Source organism: Talpa occidentalis, unplaced genomic scaffold, assembly GCF_014898055.3.
Source record: "Talpa occidentalis isolate TD23 unplaced genomic scaffold, MPIMG_talOcc4v2.1 talOcc4.1302, whole genome shotgun sequence".
In the NCBI taxonomy this organism is placed as follows: Eukaryota; Metazoa; Chordata; class Mammalia; order Eulipotyphla; family Talpidae; genus Talpa; species Talpa occidentalis.
Genome location: NW_023601326.1, coordinates 1 through 20,957, shown reverse-complemented (window position 1 = coordinate 20,957; position 20,957 = coordinate 1). Strand labels below are relative to the sequence as shown.

The 20,957-nt window shown below is 40.9% G+C and overlaps 2 protein-coding genes across 2 annotated transcripts; one reads left to right on the top strand and one right to left on the bottom strand.

Moving 5' to 3' along the window:
- Positions 1-377: 377 nt before the first annotated feature.
- Positions 378-7,895, bottom strand: LOC119243928 (protein disulfide-isomerase A3-like). Its single transcript, XM_037509746.1, has 3 exons — positions 7,698-7,895; positions 2,594-2,672; positions 378-536 (listed from the first exon to the last, which is right to left on the bottom strand). Exons 1-3 carry the CDS (start codon positions 7,862-7,864, stop codon positions 387-389), a joined length of 396 nt encoding a protein of 131 aa, XP_037365643.1. The 5' UTR covers positions 7,865-7,895; the 3' UTR covers positions 378-386.
- A 205-nt stretch (positions 7,896-8,100) lies between these two features.
- On the top strand, positions 8,101-20,854 carry LOC119243927 (cation channel sperm-associated protein 2-like). Its single transcript, XM_037509745.2, is given in 9 exon segments — positions 8,101-8,132; positions 8,424-8,486; positions 9,386-9,542; positions 10,051-10,224; positions 11,086-11,154; positions 19,477-19,649; positions 20,159-20,314; positions 20,595-20,639; positions 20,641-20,854. Coding segments are annotated over 7 exon segments (855 nt in total). The 5' UTR covers positions 8,101-8,132; positions 8,424-8,486; positions 9,386-9,388; the 3' UTR covers positions 20,725-20,854.
- Positions 20,855-20,957: the final 103 nt, after the last annotated feature.

Genomic DNA, 20,957 nt, shown 5'->3' with positions numbered 1-20,957 from the left:
TAGTATCCATCCTAATGGACGTGAGACAGTTATCTCTATATATATGTTTAAAACTTTGTTGTTGCCTTGTTCTCCTCATCCCTCAGATGTAAGCACCACAGAGTGGGGACCTTGTCTATTTTATTTATCAATGAATACCAAGCACCAATAAAACATCTAGAATATCTGGTGTAGTGTTGCTACTCAATAAATATTTATCAAAAGAAAAATATCAAGATGACCTTGAAACCAAGCTCGAGCAATTTCTTTATTAGTTATATAGTTGTTGATTTACAGAGGTCTTTGTTAGCTACACAAAGATCTCTTAGATGGGACCTATCAAGAATGAAAATATTGTACAGAAAATGTTGTGTTCCCACTACCAAAAATCAGGGCACTTATCAAATTCAGTTTTGAGAATGTAATTCAGGATCCTTACCGGCGGTTCTAGGACCATCATAAGCACCTGCTTCTTCACCATCTCTAAATATCTTCAGGGTTGGATATCCACTGACTCCATACTTATTACACGTGTTTGTGTTGGCCGTACAATCAACCTAAGATTAAGATACACGAACCATTTATTATCTAAATGCATTTTACAGGGTCTTCCCATATTCATAAAGTAGAAGGAATGGTCAAATCATAAAAGGATCGAGTATTTCTTGGTATACACGCCACAGAATATTAGATTTAAAGGTAGACAGGTGCTGAGCAAGCTACATCAGCATCACCTGAAGAATTCTTTAAAATTTAGATTCCTTTACCTCATGAAAAACATATAAATGACTTCAAATTCTGCCTGTGGTTACTTTTATTGTATAAAGCAATGGTCGTCATCTTTTTTCTGCCTTGTAACAAGCGGAGGACAAATCACTTAAATTTACTAAGTCACTTATGTTGATAATAATTGCATCATCAAGGGGTCTCTCTCTCTGGTGGCGCAAGGGGTTGGTCACAGCACCATGAGGATCTGCAGCCCCTGAAGCACGAATTTGATCCCCAGCCAGGGAGGTGGCCCACACGGGCGGCAGACCTCTCCTGTCTCGCCCACTGCTCCCTCAGCAGTGTATTTCAGTAAATCTGCCTGTTCTGTTCTCCACTTCTTTTTTTCTGTTCCACTGTTTCTGGTGAATCCTCTCAACCCCCGCACCTCTGGCCTATACCCCAGTTCTTGTATGCATAAATAAATCGTTTAAAAAAAAAAAGGTATGACTACTTAAAATATGCTGAGTTAGGCTGAATTTGGGCCATAGGATAACATGACAGATCTTGTGAGAACTATCAGTAAGAAGAAAACAATTTCCATTTATTTAGTTACTCCATAATGCTACAGGTACTTGTGTGTGTGTGCATACATACATATATATATATATATATATATAAAAGATTATTTATTTATGCATACAAGAACTGGGGTACAGTCCAGAGGTGTGGGGGGTGAGAGAATTCACCAGAGACAGAGTGGGGAAAGAACAGGTAGACTGACTGAAATACCCTGCTGAGGGCAATAGCGGGCAAGTCAGAAGAGGTCTGCTGTGCCACGTGGGTATTGTGGATCGAATAAGTGCTGCGGTGGCTGCGGATAGCTTCATAGGTTTGCGTCTTAACCCCTGAGCCATCAGGGAGGCCGTACTTTGTATGTATTATCTCACTCAATCTTCCTAAGATTCTAAGATATGATTCCAAGGCTCTAGATAAACTGCAGTCCAGAAAAGTAACATGTCCATATTAACAGGCCACAAAAATCATACAAGAGAAATTAAATCATGTCTGAATTCTTTATTTTCTGTGGCAAGTTACCACAAGACAGTTGGCAAAACAGTCCATACATATGTATAAGCTATTTATTTGAGGCCAGTAGAGTATGGGCTTTTAGACTACAGCAAGTATGAGTTTACTACAGAAAAAAACCTGGGAAGTATTACTTGATTGTAAAAGCAAATATCCAGTATACAGTTGTCCTACTGGTTTTATACTTATCAACACCCTCATATACTTTTCTGATTCCCATCATTGTCAATATCATACAGCAGTTTAGGGAACCCTCCTTTAACCTTGATCATTGTACTTTTACTTTCACATTTGCCCCCTAATTCTTATTTACTATATATTATACACTTTATGCCAATAATTTTCTTAGTTCCACTCCTTTCAATCTTTTGAAATCTTAACTAATAGAATAGTCGAGATGTAGCAGCCAAGGAAGTAGTGTTCTCCTTAGCAGCCTAAGAGTAACGAAAATTAATTAATTTTACAAACAAACTACAATTAAAATTCTTCATTTCTGGGCCTCCCTGGTGGCACAGGGGTTAAAGTCTCAGCTATCAAGCTATCACCAGCCACTGCAACCTGAGTTCAATCCCCAGCCAGGGAGCAAACCACATGGCGCAGCAGACCTCTCTTGTCTCACCTGCTGCCCCCCTCAGCAGTGTATTTCAAGAGCTCTGCCTGTTTTGCTCCCCAACCTGTCTTTGGTAAATCCACTCACCCTTTGTACCTCTGGTCTATACCCCAGTTCTTATATACATAAATAAAAATAAATCTTAAAAAAATTAAAAATAAAAAAATAAAATTCTTCATTTCCGTTAGTGAAGAATCCACCTGTACTCACCTTTGCTAATGGGACTATTCCTTTTAATCTGGTAGCTGCAGCTTCATACTCAGGGGCAAGCCTCTTGCAGTGTCCACACCTATGCAGAGAGATATATATATGTATTTTTAGAAGTCAAAGTCTCAGTTTAATCCTACAAGTTTGTTAACCTTGTTTCTCCAGGAAGAATCTCAAATTACAGTGCCACTTTTAATCTAGGAGCTGCTTCCAAAAGCAAATCATCACCTGAACAGTACCCATTATTGACAGGATAAACCAGAGATCTCAGAAGATAATAGTATCTCTAGACTGAGGCTGTCTCTATAGGGCTGGTTCAGTCCAGTACAACATATATTTTCTCAATTAGAAGTACAACTGGGGTCCTCCCTGGTGGGACTCCTGTAATCAGCAATATACTCTTCTAAAAGGGGAAAGGGCCTCCCTGTTAGCGCAAGGGGTTAATACACACCCATGAAGCTAATCACAGCTACTGCACCATGAGTTCGCTCCCCGGCCAGGGAGCTACCCACAAGGCACAGCAGACCTCTCCTGACTCACCCGCTGCTCCCCTCTGTCTCTGGTGAATCCTCTCACCCCCACACCTCTGGCCTGTACCCCCATTCTTATATGCATAAATAAATAAATCTTTAAAAAAAATGAAACAATGAAAGGGGAAAGAGCTCAAGCCTTTTTGAACAATTAATGAGGATAAAATGAAGGACAAGACAGCAATAATCCCTTTCCTGGCAGCATTTCCCAAAGGAAGGCACATTTTCCCCCCTTAGGTAACCAATATTGTAATTCTTAAAGATATATAATTGAAACCTTGTAAGGACCTAAGTTAATATTAACTATCTCCCTTCCTTCCTTCAATGATTCTCTTACCAGAAACCTACTTTGAGGGGCTAAAGGAATGAGGTCCAGAAGACACTGCAGTTTTTCTTCTCAACTGAGTTTCAACAAAGTATTAGAATGACATTTATAATGGTAAATCTGACTTTTACAGCTACATGGGGTTCACCTGGTTATAAGAACTAAAGAGGATAAACCATTATGTCAACTGGAGTATGTTCCCAGAGGGCCATCAGAAACACCTGTTCCTCTGCTCAGAAAATTTTATCATTCCCGTAGGTACACTGTACATGCAATTGGGGGGAAGGGGAAGATATTCCTTCTTATCAGTATAAAGTCAGCACCAGCTGTACATCATCTATTCAAAACCCAATGGGTTTCAGAGGGATCACTTTGAGAAGGTGAGTAGTTCTGCAACCTCCCCATAGACAGCAAAAAATAGAATTTGAAAAAAGAAGAAAACACAAGAGGAACTTGAGCTGGCTATCAAATTTTATTCTGAGTGATGGATAAGTAATTTAGAAACATTCTGCCTCTAAAACTTGCTTAAAACAAAGGACTACAAGAGTTTATATTCTTCAAGCTCTTAGGAGTCCTACTCAAACATAATTATTAGAAAATTTAAATGAAGGAATAGCGATATCAAAAAGCCCATATTATTAGATGTTGCTCAGGATTACATATTTTCTAAAAGTATAAAAGGACCAAGTGACATTACACCAAATTCAGGATGGGAGTACATAGGTGGGAAAGAGGTACACAGGGGATTTAACTCCACTGGCTTAATTTTTTCAGCTGTGTCATAAATAAATGGTATTCCTTATGCTGTATTTCACAAAAGCACATTTACCATATCTGAAATTGGGATGTATCTTGCAATTGTGTCATAGTTCCGATGGCAGCATTTCTTTGTGAGACAATAGTTTCCTGCACAATCAGCAGTATCTTAGATATGTATAAAACACGATAGTATGTCCTCTGTATTCTTTTAATATTGCATAATAAATTTAAAATTTTTTGCATGTAGTTGTAACAAAAAAAAAATACAATTGACTTAATAACCGACTTATCCAAGAAAAAGGGTTAAGGCTAAAACAGAATACCTATTAAAGAGAGTGAGCTGGGTCTGGCCTTTAAGGATGTAAGGCTTCAGACAGAATATTTTAGATAAGGGGAATAGGAGCAAAGGTTAAATTACTAGGAATAGAGATCTATGAAGTCTTTCTGTTTTGTTAAGAGACATTAAATGTCTTCCATGTGATTTAAGACTACATCAGCAATAATAGGACTGACAGGAAGGGGGAAAGCAGAGATAAGTACAGAGCCACTTAGACATAATATATTTCACATGGCAGATAATGAAAGCCGGGGTCAGAGTGGAAGTGAGGAAAACAAAAGAGAAAGAGATTTCTGTTGAATATGTCAAAAAGGCTAAGGCACAGATTTAAGAATAGTTTTACCCCAATGATCTTAAAACATGTTAAGAGAAAAAAAGTATAAAATTATTACACAGACCTGTGGCTCTCAATCCAGATGCATATAAAAAATATCCATGAAGCAATTTTAAAAAAACCTGCATGTCCGTGCCCCACCCTGGCATTTACTGAATAAGAATCACTACAAATCTGGGAGGGAACAAGTATAGGGGTTTGTGTATGTAAGAGGCAAGGCTGGAACTGAAAACTGCCCTAAGCATAGGTAAAATCTATAAGGTCATCAAATGTCCAGTGGGAAGACTTGTTAAACAAGTTCCAAAAAGTCTGAAGGAAACCGCTCTCTTCAAATTCACCAATGATGAAACTCAGGTGAAGTTTGAAGGTGATCATCAAGATTAATCACAACTTCCTTCATCTACTCCTAGGTAATATCAAAACACAAATAATCTCATCCACCTTCAGTGTTAGCACCTAGTAGTTAATAATGAATCTTATATTCACCCAACAATCATTACTTCTTCCCTCTCAGTGCCAAATACTATTTTTTGCTTTGACAGAAAAGGTGATACAGTCCTTTCCCCATAAAAACATGTCTGAGAGATGGTATCATTAGGTCCCAATAGAGGGGGAAGGAACCAATTGCTTGTTCAGGAAGGAAGAAGTAACTTTTGAGCTAAACTCTGTTGAAAAGATCGATTGAGGGAGGGTGTGTGTGTGAGAGAAGCCAAGTAAAAGAAATATTTCATTTTATACTACCCACATAGTCTTTTTCTATATCCTAGAATTATTTATCAAATATTAGTTAATACTACTGTTCTGGGAGGTAGGGTAAAAATCTATAACATAAGTAGATGTTGAGGGCTTAAAGCATCAAAACAGTGTTATTTCTTTTCCCAGAGAAATTCAGGCACTCTCATTATTACAAATGAGATGATTAAACTCCTTTAATGGAAATAGTCTACTAAGTCAACTGCCAAAAGACCCCAAAAAACCTTTCACATTCACTTGTAAGATGAAATGGAAAAAAAATCCTACAACAGAAGCAAAGCACCAAAACAGGCCCTTTTTACGCTTAAAAACTATGCCCATCTAACCTGTGAGCTACTACTCTTGAATACAGGCATTTATATAACTATTCTGTACAAAGGAATATAGCAGTCAGAAAACATTTCTAGTTGAAGTATTAATAAATAAAAATAGTTGAAGAACTAAGGACATTTTCACCGGGATACAAGTTTTCCTAGACTCCAAATGATTCGTTTGTAAAACTGATACTCCTGCTGGCACTGGGGAGGAGGATCTTACCTCCTAGACCAATTAAAAGCAGACACCACAGCAGCGATCCACCCAGTTTGGGGATAGTTTAGTGAGAGACGAGATATGTAGTTTTAAAGTAAGTACAGGCAACAATTTAAAGCAGGATTTAAAGCAACAATTTAAAGTATCTTCAATAGGATAAAAAACCGCTCATAAACAGTCTGATAGCCAACAATTCTTCAGCAATTCACTTCCATGTTAAATCGTGTAGTCACAGAAACTTTACCCAGTTTTTACAACAACTCTATACACCCATTCTAATTACAGTGATACCTTCTCAAAGTTAACAGCATGGTTACATGCTGGGTAAGAATTGATGAGTTCTAAAGGTGAATAAGGACCACCTATAATGTGTAATCAGCACTGCCAAGAATGACCCAGCCACAAAATCTACCACAAGCTGAAAAAATGTGCTGCCTTTCTTCTGGTTCAGGTAGTCTTCACTATAGGATTTCTAGTGTAACCCTCAACAAGTCAGCGTAGCCCCTGCAGAACGAAGACCAGAGTTAGAAGCAAGTGAAAGTTAAATACTTTGCTTTGCCGATACTTTTGAACACAAACAGTTGTTAATTAAGAATCACTGCCAAAAAAAAAAAAAAAAAAAATCACTGCAGCAGGATAAAATTAAGTACAACAATTAGCATGGTTATGCTGAACTATGCCAAGCATTGTCCACTCTTTTTTCCCTGCAAGGTTTATTGGGCAAGAAATCCTATCTGCCCTGTGCCATCTGCCACTTTTATTTAAACTTATTTCTCGCCTAAGGCATTTCCGCCTTGTTCGGTCAAATTAGCCCAGAGTATTCCTCCAACACTGATTACTTTCTCCAATACTGGTTACTCTCTCTTTTTTGGCATCTTTCAGAAACCCTAATTAAAACGACAATGTAGATTCTGACCTTATTGTTCCTATCCTTTCTGACAAGATTCCGCAGGTGCTGAGAAATGCTTAATGGAGAAAGTGTGAACCATGAGTTGGATAAAAAAAAAAAACTTATCTACATATTGCATTTATGACCACTCTTCAGCCACAGTGACCTTGGCTAGAAACCAATGCTTGCGGGCATAGGGCAAGAAGAAAAGCAGAGCTGGTGGCCCAGAGTCCTTGCACTTGGTGAAACGTTCGCTTGCACTGCAAGGCCTTGAGATGCCCCTTCTGCAGAACACAGAGCATTAACACTGACTCACCCAGAAACTGTGAACACACCGAAGGCAGGCGGGGGGTGGTTAAACCCTCTGCAAATAGGAAGTGCCGCAAGAGCATCGAGGCAAGGATGTGGCCCTGTATGCAAGGGGCCTGGGCATTTTTCCTTTCTCGGGTCTCGCTCCTGGGCGATCAGCACCTACTTCTCTGCTACCTGCGCGGCAGACCAGCTCCCAGTGGGGTGAGCAACCCGCCAGCCTCCTTCCGGCCGGCGGGATGGTGCAGGGAGCAGACACTGCGTAGGCCCAACTCTTCCCGCGCCTTCGCCCCCGGCCCAACTCAGCCCTCCCTCGCCGGCCCCAGCCCAGCGGCCTCACCAGGGGGCGAAGAACTCAACCAGCATCAGCCCCGCGGAGCCCGTGTCGGAGACGCGGCTCTCGAAGTTGTCGTCCGTGAGTTCCAGCACGTCGGAGGCAGCGGCGAGGCGGGCCGCGGCCAGAAGCAGCGCCACGGCGGGGCACAGCGCTAAGCGGCGGAGGCGCATGGCGGCGAGGTGCGAGGAGGCAGCCGGGAGGGTTGGGCTCGGCGGGGTCTGCGAAGGCCGGGCCGGCGACCACGCACCCACAGCCTGCGCTCGTGCGTCTGGCCCGGGCGGACCTGCAGCCGGAGGCCCCAACCCCCTCGCCCGGCTCGGGCCGCAGTGTGGCAGCCGCCGATTGGCGGCGCGCCTCTGACGTCAGGGGGCGGGGCCGGCTGGTAACCGCCGAGTGGCCGCGACGCTGGGCGGGGTCGACGCTGCGAGCCGGAACTCGGTGAGCTGGCGGGCGGGGCGGGGCGGAGCTGAAGTGGGGCGCAGCGAGGCTGGAAACCGACCCTAAGCTGGCGCTGCGTGGGTCGAGTCGAGCTCAGGGGGCGCCAGAGCAGGAGGCGCTGACTCAAGTCAGGGCTGAGTGGGCGGGAAGAGCCTGGGCTGAGGTGAGGCCCAGAGCTGGGATTGAGAGGAGGGAGCGATGGGGTGGACACGCTTGGGACCAGGCACGTTTTCAGAATGTCAGGCTGTTGTGTTGTCTTCAGTTTCTCTTAACTTGGTTTTTCTTTCGAAGGCAACTGTAGGTCTCCCACCGCCTCAGCTCACTGCTTCGGCCGGCCGACTCCCTCAGGTGCAGGTGATGCCCGTTTTCCTTTTGCCCAGCCCCAGGACGCTTGCCCTTGTAGTTGTCGTTTTAAATTAGAATTTTTTTGTTTTGTTTTGTTGTCGTTTTTTTTTTAAACATATCAGAATTTCTTTTTTTTTCTTTTAAGACTTATTTACTTATGCATACGAGAGCTGGGGTACAGGCCAGAGATGCGGGAGGCTGAGAGGATTCCCCAGAGACAGAGTGGGGAACAGAACAGGCAGACTGACTGAAATACACTGCTGAGGGGAGCAGCTGGCGAGATAGGAGAGGTCTGCCTTGCCATGTGGGTTGCTCCCTGGCTAGCTGGGGATTGAACTCGTGCTGCAGAGGCTGCGGATTGCTTCATAGTGTGGTGCTTAACCCCTTGCGCCACCAGGGAGGCCCTAGAAATATATATATATATTTTTTAAGATTTATTTATGCATACAAGAACTGGGGTACAGACCGGAGGCGCTTGCGGGGGGGGGGGGGTGTGAGAGAGGATTCACCAGAGACAGAGTGAGAAGCAAAACAGGCAGACTGACTGAAATACACTGCTGAGAAGAGCAGCAGGCGAGCCAGGAGAGGTCTGCTGTGCCATGTAGGTTGCTTCATGGCCGGCCAGGGATCGAACTTGTGTTGCAGTGGCTGCAGTCTCAACCCCTTGCGCCAGCAGAGAGATCCATAAATTAGAAATATTGCCAAGCAAGTGAAAGGAACCAGCCACTTAGTTGTGCAGTCTCAATTACAATTCATACTTTCTTTTGTTTCAAAAAAAAAATCTTGAATCTTGCTACAATGTTTTTGTTTGTCATCAGGGCTAACAGGGTAGGGAGGAAGAAAAACTCTAATTCTTAGTGTAACTCCAAGAATGAAATGACACTTGATTCTTCTATTTTATTTTAAAGGACATGGCCACTTATCACCCTTATCAGCGACCAGGACACATGCCACTGCCCAGAGCTGATGCCATTCGTTCGCGCCTTATTGATACTTTCTCTCTCATTGAGCATCTGCAAGGGATAAGCCAAGCTGTGCCACGGCACACTATCAAAGAGTTAGTTGGTCAGTAGCTTGTTTCTGAACTAGTATAAATGCAGGATTCCCATTCACACCCTCCAAAGTGCAGGCAGTAGAGGGAAAATTATAAAGGTGGAAAATTCAGGGGCAGTTGGATTGGGTGCTAGTTTGGAAGTCACACCAAATTTGATAAATGGACTGTTTTGTAAGTAAAGCTCTGAATTCAGGAGATAGAATCCGTGTCACTCGTTTTTAGGCTTAGGATAACTACTAACCCTTGTTGACTTAAAAGTTTCACCAAAGACAATTGAAACTTTGAGGGTTGAATCTTCCACCTTTATTCCTGGACATGAACAGTGCTGGTCATAAGCAATACATTAGCTATGAATCCAAACTAATATTAGGTCCCGTGAAAGGAGCTGCAAGGCATGCTTCTGCGCTAGGGCATTCATTAAGTAATCAGTATTTCTGCACTCAGTCCTACCTTTTCTTAACATCCCCCAAAGACTTCTCTTCATATGCTACTATGGACCCTTTTAAATTTTTCTTATAGATCCTGCCCGTCAGAAGAAAGTTATGATGAGAGATCAACATCAACTTGTGCGCTTCTCCATAAAGCCCCGTCATGTAGAACGGATTACACACAGTAAGAGATTGCTGAGCAGACTCCAAGTGCGCTGCAATGAGAGGCCACCTCTTTGCTTGTGGGCTGGATGGGTCCTTGAGAGTATCCTTTCATGCCATTCTCTTCTACCCTCCCCCAACCCCATGCAAACAAACATACACAGAAAATCTTTTATTAATCCTCTCATGAAAAATTTGCACAATCACCATAAAGTTACTGCAGAACCTTTACTCCTTTTTGACATTCATTTTTTCAAAGATTTATTGTATTTATTTATACCTACAAGAAATGGGGTCCAGGCCAGAGGTGTGGGAGGGTGAGAGGATTCACCAGAGACAGAGTGGGGGGCAGAACAGGCAAAGTGACTGAAAACACTGCTGAGGGGAACAGCAGGCGATGCAGGAGAGGTCTGCTGGGCCACATTGGTTAGCTCCCTGGCCTGGATAGAACTCAGGCCTCAGTGGATGATGATAGCTTGATAGCATTGAGACTCCAACACCTGTGCCACCAGGGATGCCCATCATTCATTTTTTTAAAACATTTATTTATTTATACGTACAAGAACTGGGGTACAGGCCAGAGGTGCAGGAGGATGAGAGGATTCACGAGAGACAGAGTAGGGAGCAGAACAGACAAATTGACTGAAAACACTGCTGAGGGAAACAGCGGGCGACACAGGAGAGGTCTGCTGCGCCATGGGGGTAGCTCCCTGGCCAGCTGGGGATTGAACTCATGCTACAGAGGCCATGGATAGCTTCATAGTGCTGTGCTTACCCCTTTGTGCCACCAGGGAGGCCCCCACCATTCATTTTATGTAACAATTTTATTGCTTCATCATTAGACTGCTAATTTATTTTTTCCCTTTCAGATTCCATTTTCTTCACATTCTCACTGGTTTGTGCCCTTATTTCAATTGCATAAATCAGAAAGAACTCTACTGTTTGTTTCCTTAAGAGAAAACAGGTTCTATCTTCACAAACTTCATCATCTTCCTCATCTTTTTGAATACAGTCGTACTGATGGTTGAAATAGGTGAGAAGTGACATTGAATGAAAAAGGAAGTAGGTGGGAGTTATTTTCCTTTAAATTGATCATTTTATGTTTTGAATGTCATCTGAATTTAATAGGGACAATTAAGTCTCCTAGAGTAGGAAGTTTGCAACTTTTAAGACCTAGAAACTATTGGAGGGCTCTTGAGAGTGTAGTAAGTAGTCTAGACTCTCAGAGGCAGGTGTAATAGATTCACAAGGAACTGTAAATGTAAAGAACAGTTATATTTCTTTTGTTAGTCATTAAAACTAGTTAAATTAACATTTACTGTTAGATATATCAGTGAATGATTCAACATTTGCATTTTTATAAGTATGTTTAGAAAGAATATTTAACTATGAACAAATATGTAAAGTTAGGCACAACTAAGTTATTAGGTGAGCTGGAAAAATGACTTAAAGACAAAATGACTCTAAAACCAAATTATGTGAAATGTGTTAAGAACAAAGAGATGTTGGAGAATCAATTATGTCCAACAAACTGCTGAGAAATTATGAAAGGACAGTAGAAATAATAACTTTGTTGTTTCATCTTCACTGTATTGGGAGGGGGTTGATTTCCTACTTAAAATAGTCTTAATGCAAAATATTTAAATATCTACAATAGCTTATGTCACTGACCCACAACACTAGTCTATATACTTTGAAGTATTTTATTTCCTCCTTGTATGGGTGAGGATTTTGTACTAAGTCATTCACATTTCCTGTTTGTTGTATGATAACTGAAAAGTATTTGCCTTGTGGGTTTAGGAAGATCGTCTTAAGCATTGCAATAAAGCAAATAGTAGTAAATACACAGAAGTTCCTGCATCTAATGGGCAAAATAAAATAGAATAGCAGTAACCTTTCTATTTGGTAAAACAGCTAAATAGGAAACATGATCTCTGTGCCAGAGGATAGGTGGATTGGCCTGGTAGGAATTACCTTGCAAGCTCATGAAAATTGTATCTTACTAAACACATTCTCATGGTAGAAAGACAGGAGAGACTTTGCAAAGGGAAATAATTTGTGACTAACAGACTTCTTTGAAAAGACTAATTTATCTGATAAACATTAGAACTTGATTTATTTAAGCTTTAAAAAATTTTTCAGGTCACAAAAAATCTTGTTATAGTTAGGGGAAAATAGTAATTAACAACAAATTCTCTAGATCAAAACTCCCCAACAATTTTTGTCTTGTGATTTTGTTTCCCAGGACTATATATATCTAATCTCAAAAACTTGCTTGATGGTTTCACTATTTTTATGTAATATAAAAAAGCAAGTTGAAGTAAAAATATTTTAAAATAACATTATTAAATATATTTTTATGTTATATAATTTCAGCACTCATGTAAGTAATATTTTTTGCCATATTACAAATGATTCATGTTGTTTGTAAAAAAAAAATACATGATTTATCTACAAATGAATTTTTACATAACATTAAGTTTGGTTTAGGCATCAATTATGTTTGTGTATTGTATGTTCAATACATATTATATATTATATGTTCAAGTGTAGATTGAAATTTAATTATGCATTAGGGCATAACAAATAGGAAAAAAAAAACTTTTACATTTGGCTATTCTACTTTGCTCTTTTTTTTTTTTTAAAGATTTTATTTATTTATTTATACAAGCACTGGGTGCAGTCAGAAGCGCAGGAGGGTGAGAGAATTCACCAGAGCCAGAGCAGGGAACAGAACAGGCAGACTGACGGAAATACACTGCTGAGGGGAGCAGCGGGTGGCAGGAGAGGTCTGTGGCGCCGTGTGGGATCCTCTCTGGCGGCCGGGCATCGAACCGGTGCTGCAGAGGCTGCGGGCAGCTTCACAGTCCAGCACTCAACCGCTGCGCCACCAGGGGAGGCCCTACTTTGCTCTTTTTTAAAAAAAAATTTTTTAAAGATTTATTTATGCATACAAGAACTGGGGAATAGGCCAGAGGTTGGGGGTGAGAGGATTCACCAGAGACAGAGTAGGGAACCGAACAGGGAGCTTGACTGAAATACACAGCTAAGGGTACCAGCGGCTGAGACAGTAGAGGCCTGCTGCGCCATATGGGTCACCTCCCTGGACAGGGATCAAACTTGAACTCGTGCTGCAGTGGCTGTGGATAGCTTGGTAGCTCTTTGTCTTTACCCCTGCATCACCAGGGAGGCCCTGCTCTGCTCTTTAAATATCAACTGATTTATCTTTAATTTTTATATCTTGTTTGTAAATGATTAGAGAAAGAAAACAAAGATTTAGCTCATTTCAAGTCTCTCTGAAAATAACTTTGCAAATGTCAATAGTCTTGATTTTAAACAAAAAGCTAAGAATAACATCAATATAATCTGCTTTTATATATCAGTTTTTGAGATATTAGAAATAGAATGATGTGCTATAATTTTTTTTTTTTACATTTCAAAAAGGGATAGGTTTATTAGGAAAAGGAGAAAAAGAAAGACACCTGCGTAGTCACAGGCAGGCATGAGAGCTGCTTATACCATATGAAATTTTTGATCAGATGGATAAAGTTTACAGAATCTGATGAAGATTATCTTCAGATAAACTTCTAGGATTAATCTTACATCTTCGTGAAGATGTATTTTAACATCATATTCTGTATTTTATTGTGGGATGTAACTAGTCAAAATCCAATACTAAAAGCAATAGCAATTTAAAAACGTGTAAAGCGTCCAAAACTACTCAGCAGTTTGTGATGTTTAGGGTGATTGAATAGGCACTTCTGAGCTCCATTAACTGCCAGGAAGTCAGTCATAGTACATTTGAGGCTCTCAAATTGTTCTATTTTAAAGGGGAAAATACTAAATTACTTACTCATAAAAATGGAAATTAAAATAGACCACATTAAGCCTTTAAAATCACAAACTTATGGAACACCTTAGAGGATCCCCAGGGGATTTCAGACTTGTTGGAAAATGCTTTTAGTTGGGGGGAAAAAAAAAGTAAATGCCTGTATCAATACCAGGTTATTCATTTATTTATAAATAATCAAAAAAAAGATGTCGCATAGTGAAATTACCTCATTTAGTAAGCTCTTAAAATAGTGAAATACCAAGTAATAAATTGTGATAATGTCCTATGATGTTATGTGGGTTTATAGATCTTTCTATTTCAAAAAAAACATTCAGGGCCTCCCAGGTGGTGTATCGGTTGAGCGCTGGCTGCGAGGCTGCCCGCAGCCTCTGCAGCACCGGTTCAATCCCCCGCCACCAGCGAGGGTCCCACATGGCGCACAGACCTCTCCTGCCGCCCGCTGCTCCCCTCAGCAGTGTACTTCGGTCCTTCTGCCTGCTCTGCTCCCCGCTCTGGCTCTGGTGAATTCTCTCACACACACACCCCTTCCCCCCCCTCCCCGCGCTTCTGACTATACCCAGTGCATGTGTAAACAAAACAAACAAACAAACAAATAAAATGCCTCTATTAAAAATAAATAAATAAATGCATTTAAAAAAAACATTCAATGGAGGTTTATTTTAAGGAAAAGTGAGGAAGATGAGAATGTGTCTCAGCAAGCTCACAGCCATAACTCAGGCAAAGCTGAATACAACCAGAAACTAATAGATTGAGAGCAATTCTAGGGACTAAATAGCAAATACAGTATCAATTCTCAGGACCAAGTATCTCAGAATAGGCCTACTATCAGTCTTTGCTGAAAAGGTTAATGGCACTTTGAGACTTCTCAAAAATGAACATGGCAAGGCCTCCCTGGTGGCGCAAGGGGTTAACACAACCTATGAAGCTGTCCGCAGCCACTGAAGCAAGAGTTCAATTCCAGGCCAGGGAGCTACCCACATGGCGCAGCAGATCTCTCCTGTCTCGGTCTCGCCCGTTGTTTTCCCTCAGCAGTGTATTTTTTTTTTTAATAGAGGCATGTTTTATTTATTTGTTTGTTTGTTTGTTTGTTTTGTTTATACATGCACTGGGTACAGTCAGAAGCACGGGAGGGTGAGAGAATTCACCAGAGCCAGAGCAGGGAGCAGAGCAGGCAGAAGGACCGAAGTACACTGCTGAGGGGAGCAGCGGGCGGCAGGAGAGGTCTGCGCGGCATGTGGGACCCTCCTCCGGTGGCCGGGGAGCAGCTGGGGAGCAGCCGGGGAGCAGCCGGGGATCGAACAGGCGCCGCAGAAGCCGCGGGCAGCTTCGCAACCCAGCGCTCAACCGCTGCACCACTGGGGAGGCCCTCAGCAGTGTATTTCAGTCAGTCTGCCTGTTCTGTTTCCCACTCTGTCTCTGGTGAATCCTCTCTCCCCTCCCCCCATCTCTGGCCTGTACCCCAGTTCTTATATGCATAAATAATCTTTTTTAAAAAGTACATGCTAATTAGTAAATACAGTTATGTGGCCTAATACAATGGATGAACAAAAAGTGATAAAGAGAAAAGAAAATTGGAAATTAAACAGAAGTCATTACCCTTACTATAAAGCCATTGGTTATCCACACCTAGAAATATGTACTAGCAATGCTGATAATAATAATGAATATAGTTATTGTATGTTTTATATACTTACCAATATTTATTCCCCATTTTCTGAGGTAAACACTATTTTCCTCACTTTATAGTTGAGAAACATGAGACAGGTTAAGTAACTTCCTTGAGGTAATACACTTGAAAATTGGAAAAGCCTAGTTTCAAGCCCTGATTGTCTGACCCTAGAATTTTGCCCTTATTACTATGTTTTACTCCCTAGAAATCTAAATATTGGTTGTTAGGTCACATTCCCCCTTAGCCCATAACTGAACTAGAAAAGGAAAGCTGACAAATTACAAAAATGGATGTGCTTTCTGTTAAGGTATACTTTAAAAAGTATATGACAGCGTAGAGTGAAAAGATGAGTCTTAGCATCTATAAAATAATGAGAGATAATCTTATATGTTAGAGGACAAGTACTATTGTTATAGTTGAAAAACCTAACTAGGTAACAGTAAATCTAGAAAAAGGAATGGAAACTAGATAAATAATTAAGGCATTAAGGAACTTAAGGTTGTTAAGGTTCTATTTCTAACAGGCTTAAATGCCATTATAGAAGGTAATTATGCAGTTTCACAAATGCCCTTAGGGGCTGCTGATACAGACTCGATATGTTTCTTATGTTCTTGGGATTTTACCAGTCTTACTTTCTTGGTAACTTGGCCAAATCAATATTTAGTCTTACTTGTGAAAGTGCCTGCTTATATCTCACAAAGGAATTGTAAGCTCCATTTGAACTCATGAGTGCAAGATATAATTTTTCAACATTAGCTGTTGTCTTTAGCTGAACACTCATGCAAATTTCAGTGTACTGCTGTCCTCACTAAAGATTAACTTTTCTTGAAACCAATGGGAATTTACCTGATATTCTATGAAGTTATCTGCTGTTTTTCTAGAATAGGAAGTGATGATAAATGACTGCCTAATCATACACATTTTCCTGACTTGTTTCATCAAACTGCAGCCTTTTCTCACACTGAGAGAAGTGTGTTCAAGCGCAGATTTCACTATGAACTCACAACACTGGCCAAGATTCCTGGGTAGACTTCATTGGGATCCTTAGCTCTATTTCCACTAAGAACCCTTTGCCTTACTATTGTAGGCCAAAGAATTCCAAGAATTTTTAAGTCATGTTTTCATCTCCAGATAGTATACATTTTTGTTAGTTGATGTAGAGTTGTAGGCAATCACTTCCATTTTTGCTAAGGCAATTTCTGTTTTGCTTCTTTTACCTGGGTTCATTTTGTTACTATAAAATTATCCCTTTCTCCCCAAAAAGTAAAAGTACTTTTTCTTCTGAAATTTGGACCTCCTACTCAAACTATCAGACTCTCTCTCTTTTTTTTTTTTTCCAAACTATCAGACTCTTCTCTCTAAGACCCTTACCTTAAACTACTTTCACATACTTTTTGGGCTCCTGTTTTATGAAGGCCAAAACAATACAAATTGTAACATTACATTTTCAAGCCTTTAATGTAGTAGTACTCAGCTCCTTTTAATAATCCCACATTTCTTTCCTATTGAGAAAACATTGTATTTTATTGAATCTAAGCTGTTATCAATGGTAAAATGTAATCTGTCTATCACTAGGAAATAAAAAGTATCTTCAATTAAACTGGTAAATACCATTGATTTTAATTATAGTGCAGCCTAATTTCAGAAAAGTTAAAATATGAAAAGCTGTTTATCTTAGAGTTAGAGAAGTATTACATGAAAAAGAAAAATTTACTTAAGAAGAATATAGCCTTGGGGCCTCCCCGGTGGCGCAGCGGTTGAGCGCTGGGTTGCGGGGCTGCCCGCGGCCTCTGTGGCGCCGGTTCAATTCCCCGGCTGCTCCCCGGCCACTGGAGGAGGGTCCCACATGGTGCGCGGACCTCTCCTGCCGCCCGCTGCTCCCCTCAGCAGTGTACTTCGGTCCTTCTGCCTGCTCTGCCCCCGGCTCTGGCTCTGGTGAATTCTCTCACCCTCCTGCGCTTCTCACTGTACCCAGTGCTTGTATAAATAAATAAATAAATAAAATCTTAAAAAAAAAAAAAAATATAAAAAAAAAAAAAAAGAAGAATATAGCCTGAAGAAGCATAGGAATAACTATAGTGTGACTTCACTGCTTTTCAGGAAGGGCCAAACCATTTTGAGAGGGTTGAAGTATGATTCTGTTCTTTTTGTCTTGATCCATTCCAGGATTAGGATGACAATAAATCCATAGCATCATAACACTGACTCTTATTTAACTTTTAAGGCTAGTTTGTTTTGTTTTTATTTAATTATGTTTATTTAGGTTACAGTTATTTTTTCTTTTTTTTTTTTTTTTTTTTTTTAAACATTTTTTTTTTTTTAATAGAGGCATGTTTTTTTTTTTTTTTTTTTTTTTTTTTTTTTTTTTATTTATTTTGTTTGTTTTGTTTATACATGCACTGGGTACAGTCAGAAGCGCGGGAGGGTGAGAGAATTCACCAGAGCCAGAGCGGGGAGCAGAGCAGGCAGAAGGACCGAAGTACACTGCTGAGGGGAGCAGTGGGCGGCAGGAGAGGTCTGCGCGCCATGTGGGACCCTCCTCCGGTGGCCGGGAAGCAGCCGGGGATCGAACCGGCGCCGCAGAGGCCGCGGGCAGCTTCGCAACCCAGCGCTCAACCGCTGCGCCACCGGGGAGGCCCATAGGTTACAGTTATTTTTTAAAAGAGTTATTTATTTATGCATATAAGAGCTGGGGTACAGGCCAGAGGTATAGGGGGTGAGAGGATTCACCAGGGACAGAGTAGGGAATGGAACAGGCAGATTGACTGAAATCCACTGTTGAGGGAGCAGCGAGTGAGTCAGGAGAGGTCTGCTGCACCGTGGGGGTATCTCCCTGGTCAGGGATTGAACTTGTGCTGCAGTGGCTGCAGATAGCTTCATAGATTGTGTCTTAACCGCTTGTGCCAGCAGGGAGGCCCCAAGGTAATAGTTATTAACAACACTCTATATGTCTCTGGGATATAGGTTAATATCTACAAATGTCATCATACCATGTCCACCACTAGAGTCCCAAGAATCCTCCACCATAGTCCATTGGTTACTTAATCCTTTTGTGCCCACCCCGTCTTCCCTTTCTGGTTGCCTCAGTTCTGCTTTAACCCTATTTTGTTATTTTTGGTTGTTTTTTTTTTTTTTTTTTTTTTTTGGTGTGTGGTTTTTTTTTTTTGTTGTTAAGCCTATTTTGATCTTAATGTTTTATTCTACATCGTGGTGTATATTAAATGTATAAAAAATGTGTAAAAATGATGAGGATTATAAAGGTAATGAGTTAAGCAATAGCAATTTGCAAATAATAGGATTCTAGAGAGAAATTATAGATTTAATTTGCCTTGTAGAACAAATCAATTTTAGGCAGAAAAGAAAGGGGAAAATTTTAAAAGTTATCAATAAAGAAGAACCAAATAATTTCTTATTATAACTCAATATGCCCCATGAAGCTGGCTTCTTGTTCCTACATTCCTTATAAAGCCCTTTCCACATCATGGTCTTGTATTTTCATTCTGTTCTCAATACCCCATTGCTTTCTCGTGAAGTTTGGGACTGCGATAACAATACAGTTGGCAGGGTTTTTGGAGAGCAATCCCTTGATTGCCGTGTGACCCCAGAGTAGGAAGACAGGGGCTGCAGCTGTAGATATACTGATATTGGAAGAAGCTGAGTCATAGCTTTTTTTCATGTTCAATTCTGTCCTTTTCTGTATTTCACAGGTTGAAGCAACAATAGTGTTAAGAAGAGAAACTCAAAAATGGAATAACAGTGGGTACAGCTGTAATTTATAGAAGTTTCAGCTTCCCACTTCCTTAACCTTTATTCATTCTTTGCTCTACTCATAGAATTGCTCGAATCCTCAAATACTAATCTGTGGCCACTGAAGCTGACTCTGGAGTTGGCAGCTTGGTTCATCTTGCTTATTTTCATCTTGGAGATCCTTCTTATGTGGCTCTCCAACTTTTTCCACTTCTGGAAGAATGCCTGGAATCTCTTTGACTTTGTTATCACCATATTGGTAAGGATAGATTTCCTGTGAATTAGTTTAGTGGCTGAGGAATGTGCCTGGGTGAATCAAAATGACAAGTAAAGATAATTAGATCAGAGGATGAAAGAAATAGAAATGTACCTAACTTCTCTATTTTGATTTTTTTCTAAATTAAAAGTCAGTCATTGCAGGTATTAGGAGCAAGGTAGCATCTAACAGCACTGTTAATCCCAGTGATAACAGCTACCATTTACTTAGCAGTTACTGATTGCCAACCACTGTTCTAAGTGTTTTACATGTATTTTCTTATCTGAGCTCCATAAAAACCCAGCAAGATAAACACTTATCCCCTTTATGTCTGAATGAGATGAAATACAGGTTTTAAGTAATTTTATATAGAAAGGCTGAATAGGAAACAACCCCTAAAGAATGTCATTCAAGATAAGCCCAAGGAACTATGGAGATAATGAGATAAAGAAAGGACAGCCATGTGGGGATGCTTTGGGGTATATTTTACTTACAATTTGTGTTTCCCACAGTCCCTGATTCCAGAAGTTGTGGTGCTGGGAGGGGTAGAAGGTCAGTCTGTATGGCTCAAGTTGCTGAGGATCTGCCGGGTGCTAAGGTCTCTCAAACTCTTTGCACGGTTCCGTCAAATTCGAGTCATTATTTTGGCCCTGGTCAGGGCCCTCAAGGTGATTTGACTGTTGCAGCTAAACCAGGTGGGCAAGGTAGATAAACATGGGGCTTAATATGAAGCAAGTCTGGGTGAGTCAAGGAAGGCAATGAAAGATCCTGTGAAATATATTTGATGAGAAAGGGGTGTGGGCAAGCTGCTGTGGCCTAGAGATGACTGGGATCAGTACTGGACATGACTTGGTTTGGTGTGGGGGGTTGACAGGGTGGTCTTGACTAGACTATAGGTAGAGATCAACCTAGTCTGGCTCAGTTCTGACTTGAGGTCATGGCTTCTAGAGCATGACCTTCCTCTGGCTGTTGCTGCTCATCTTCTTCTATGTTTTTTGCCGTGGCTGGTGTCTACTTCTTCGAGAGTTACACTCGTTCACCTCGCCAGGACCTGCAATACCAGATGTTCTTCTCGTAGGCAGACCTGGGGGAATTTTGGGTGGGGGGAGAGAATTTGGGTGAAAGACGGGGAACCTAGTTCAAATAATAGTCATACAAAAAGATTTGTTTATTGTAAGAAACTGGAATAGAACACAGTAAGGAGAGGGAAAGAAAAGCAGATAGTAACTGGTATTAGCTCAGACTTTGAGGATAGGGCAACTAGTCCAGGTTTGCTCTGCAGTTTGTAAATTTAAAAACACCCTCATTAAC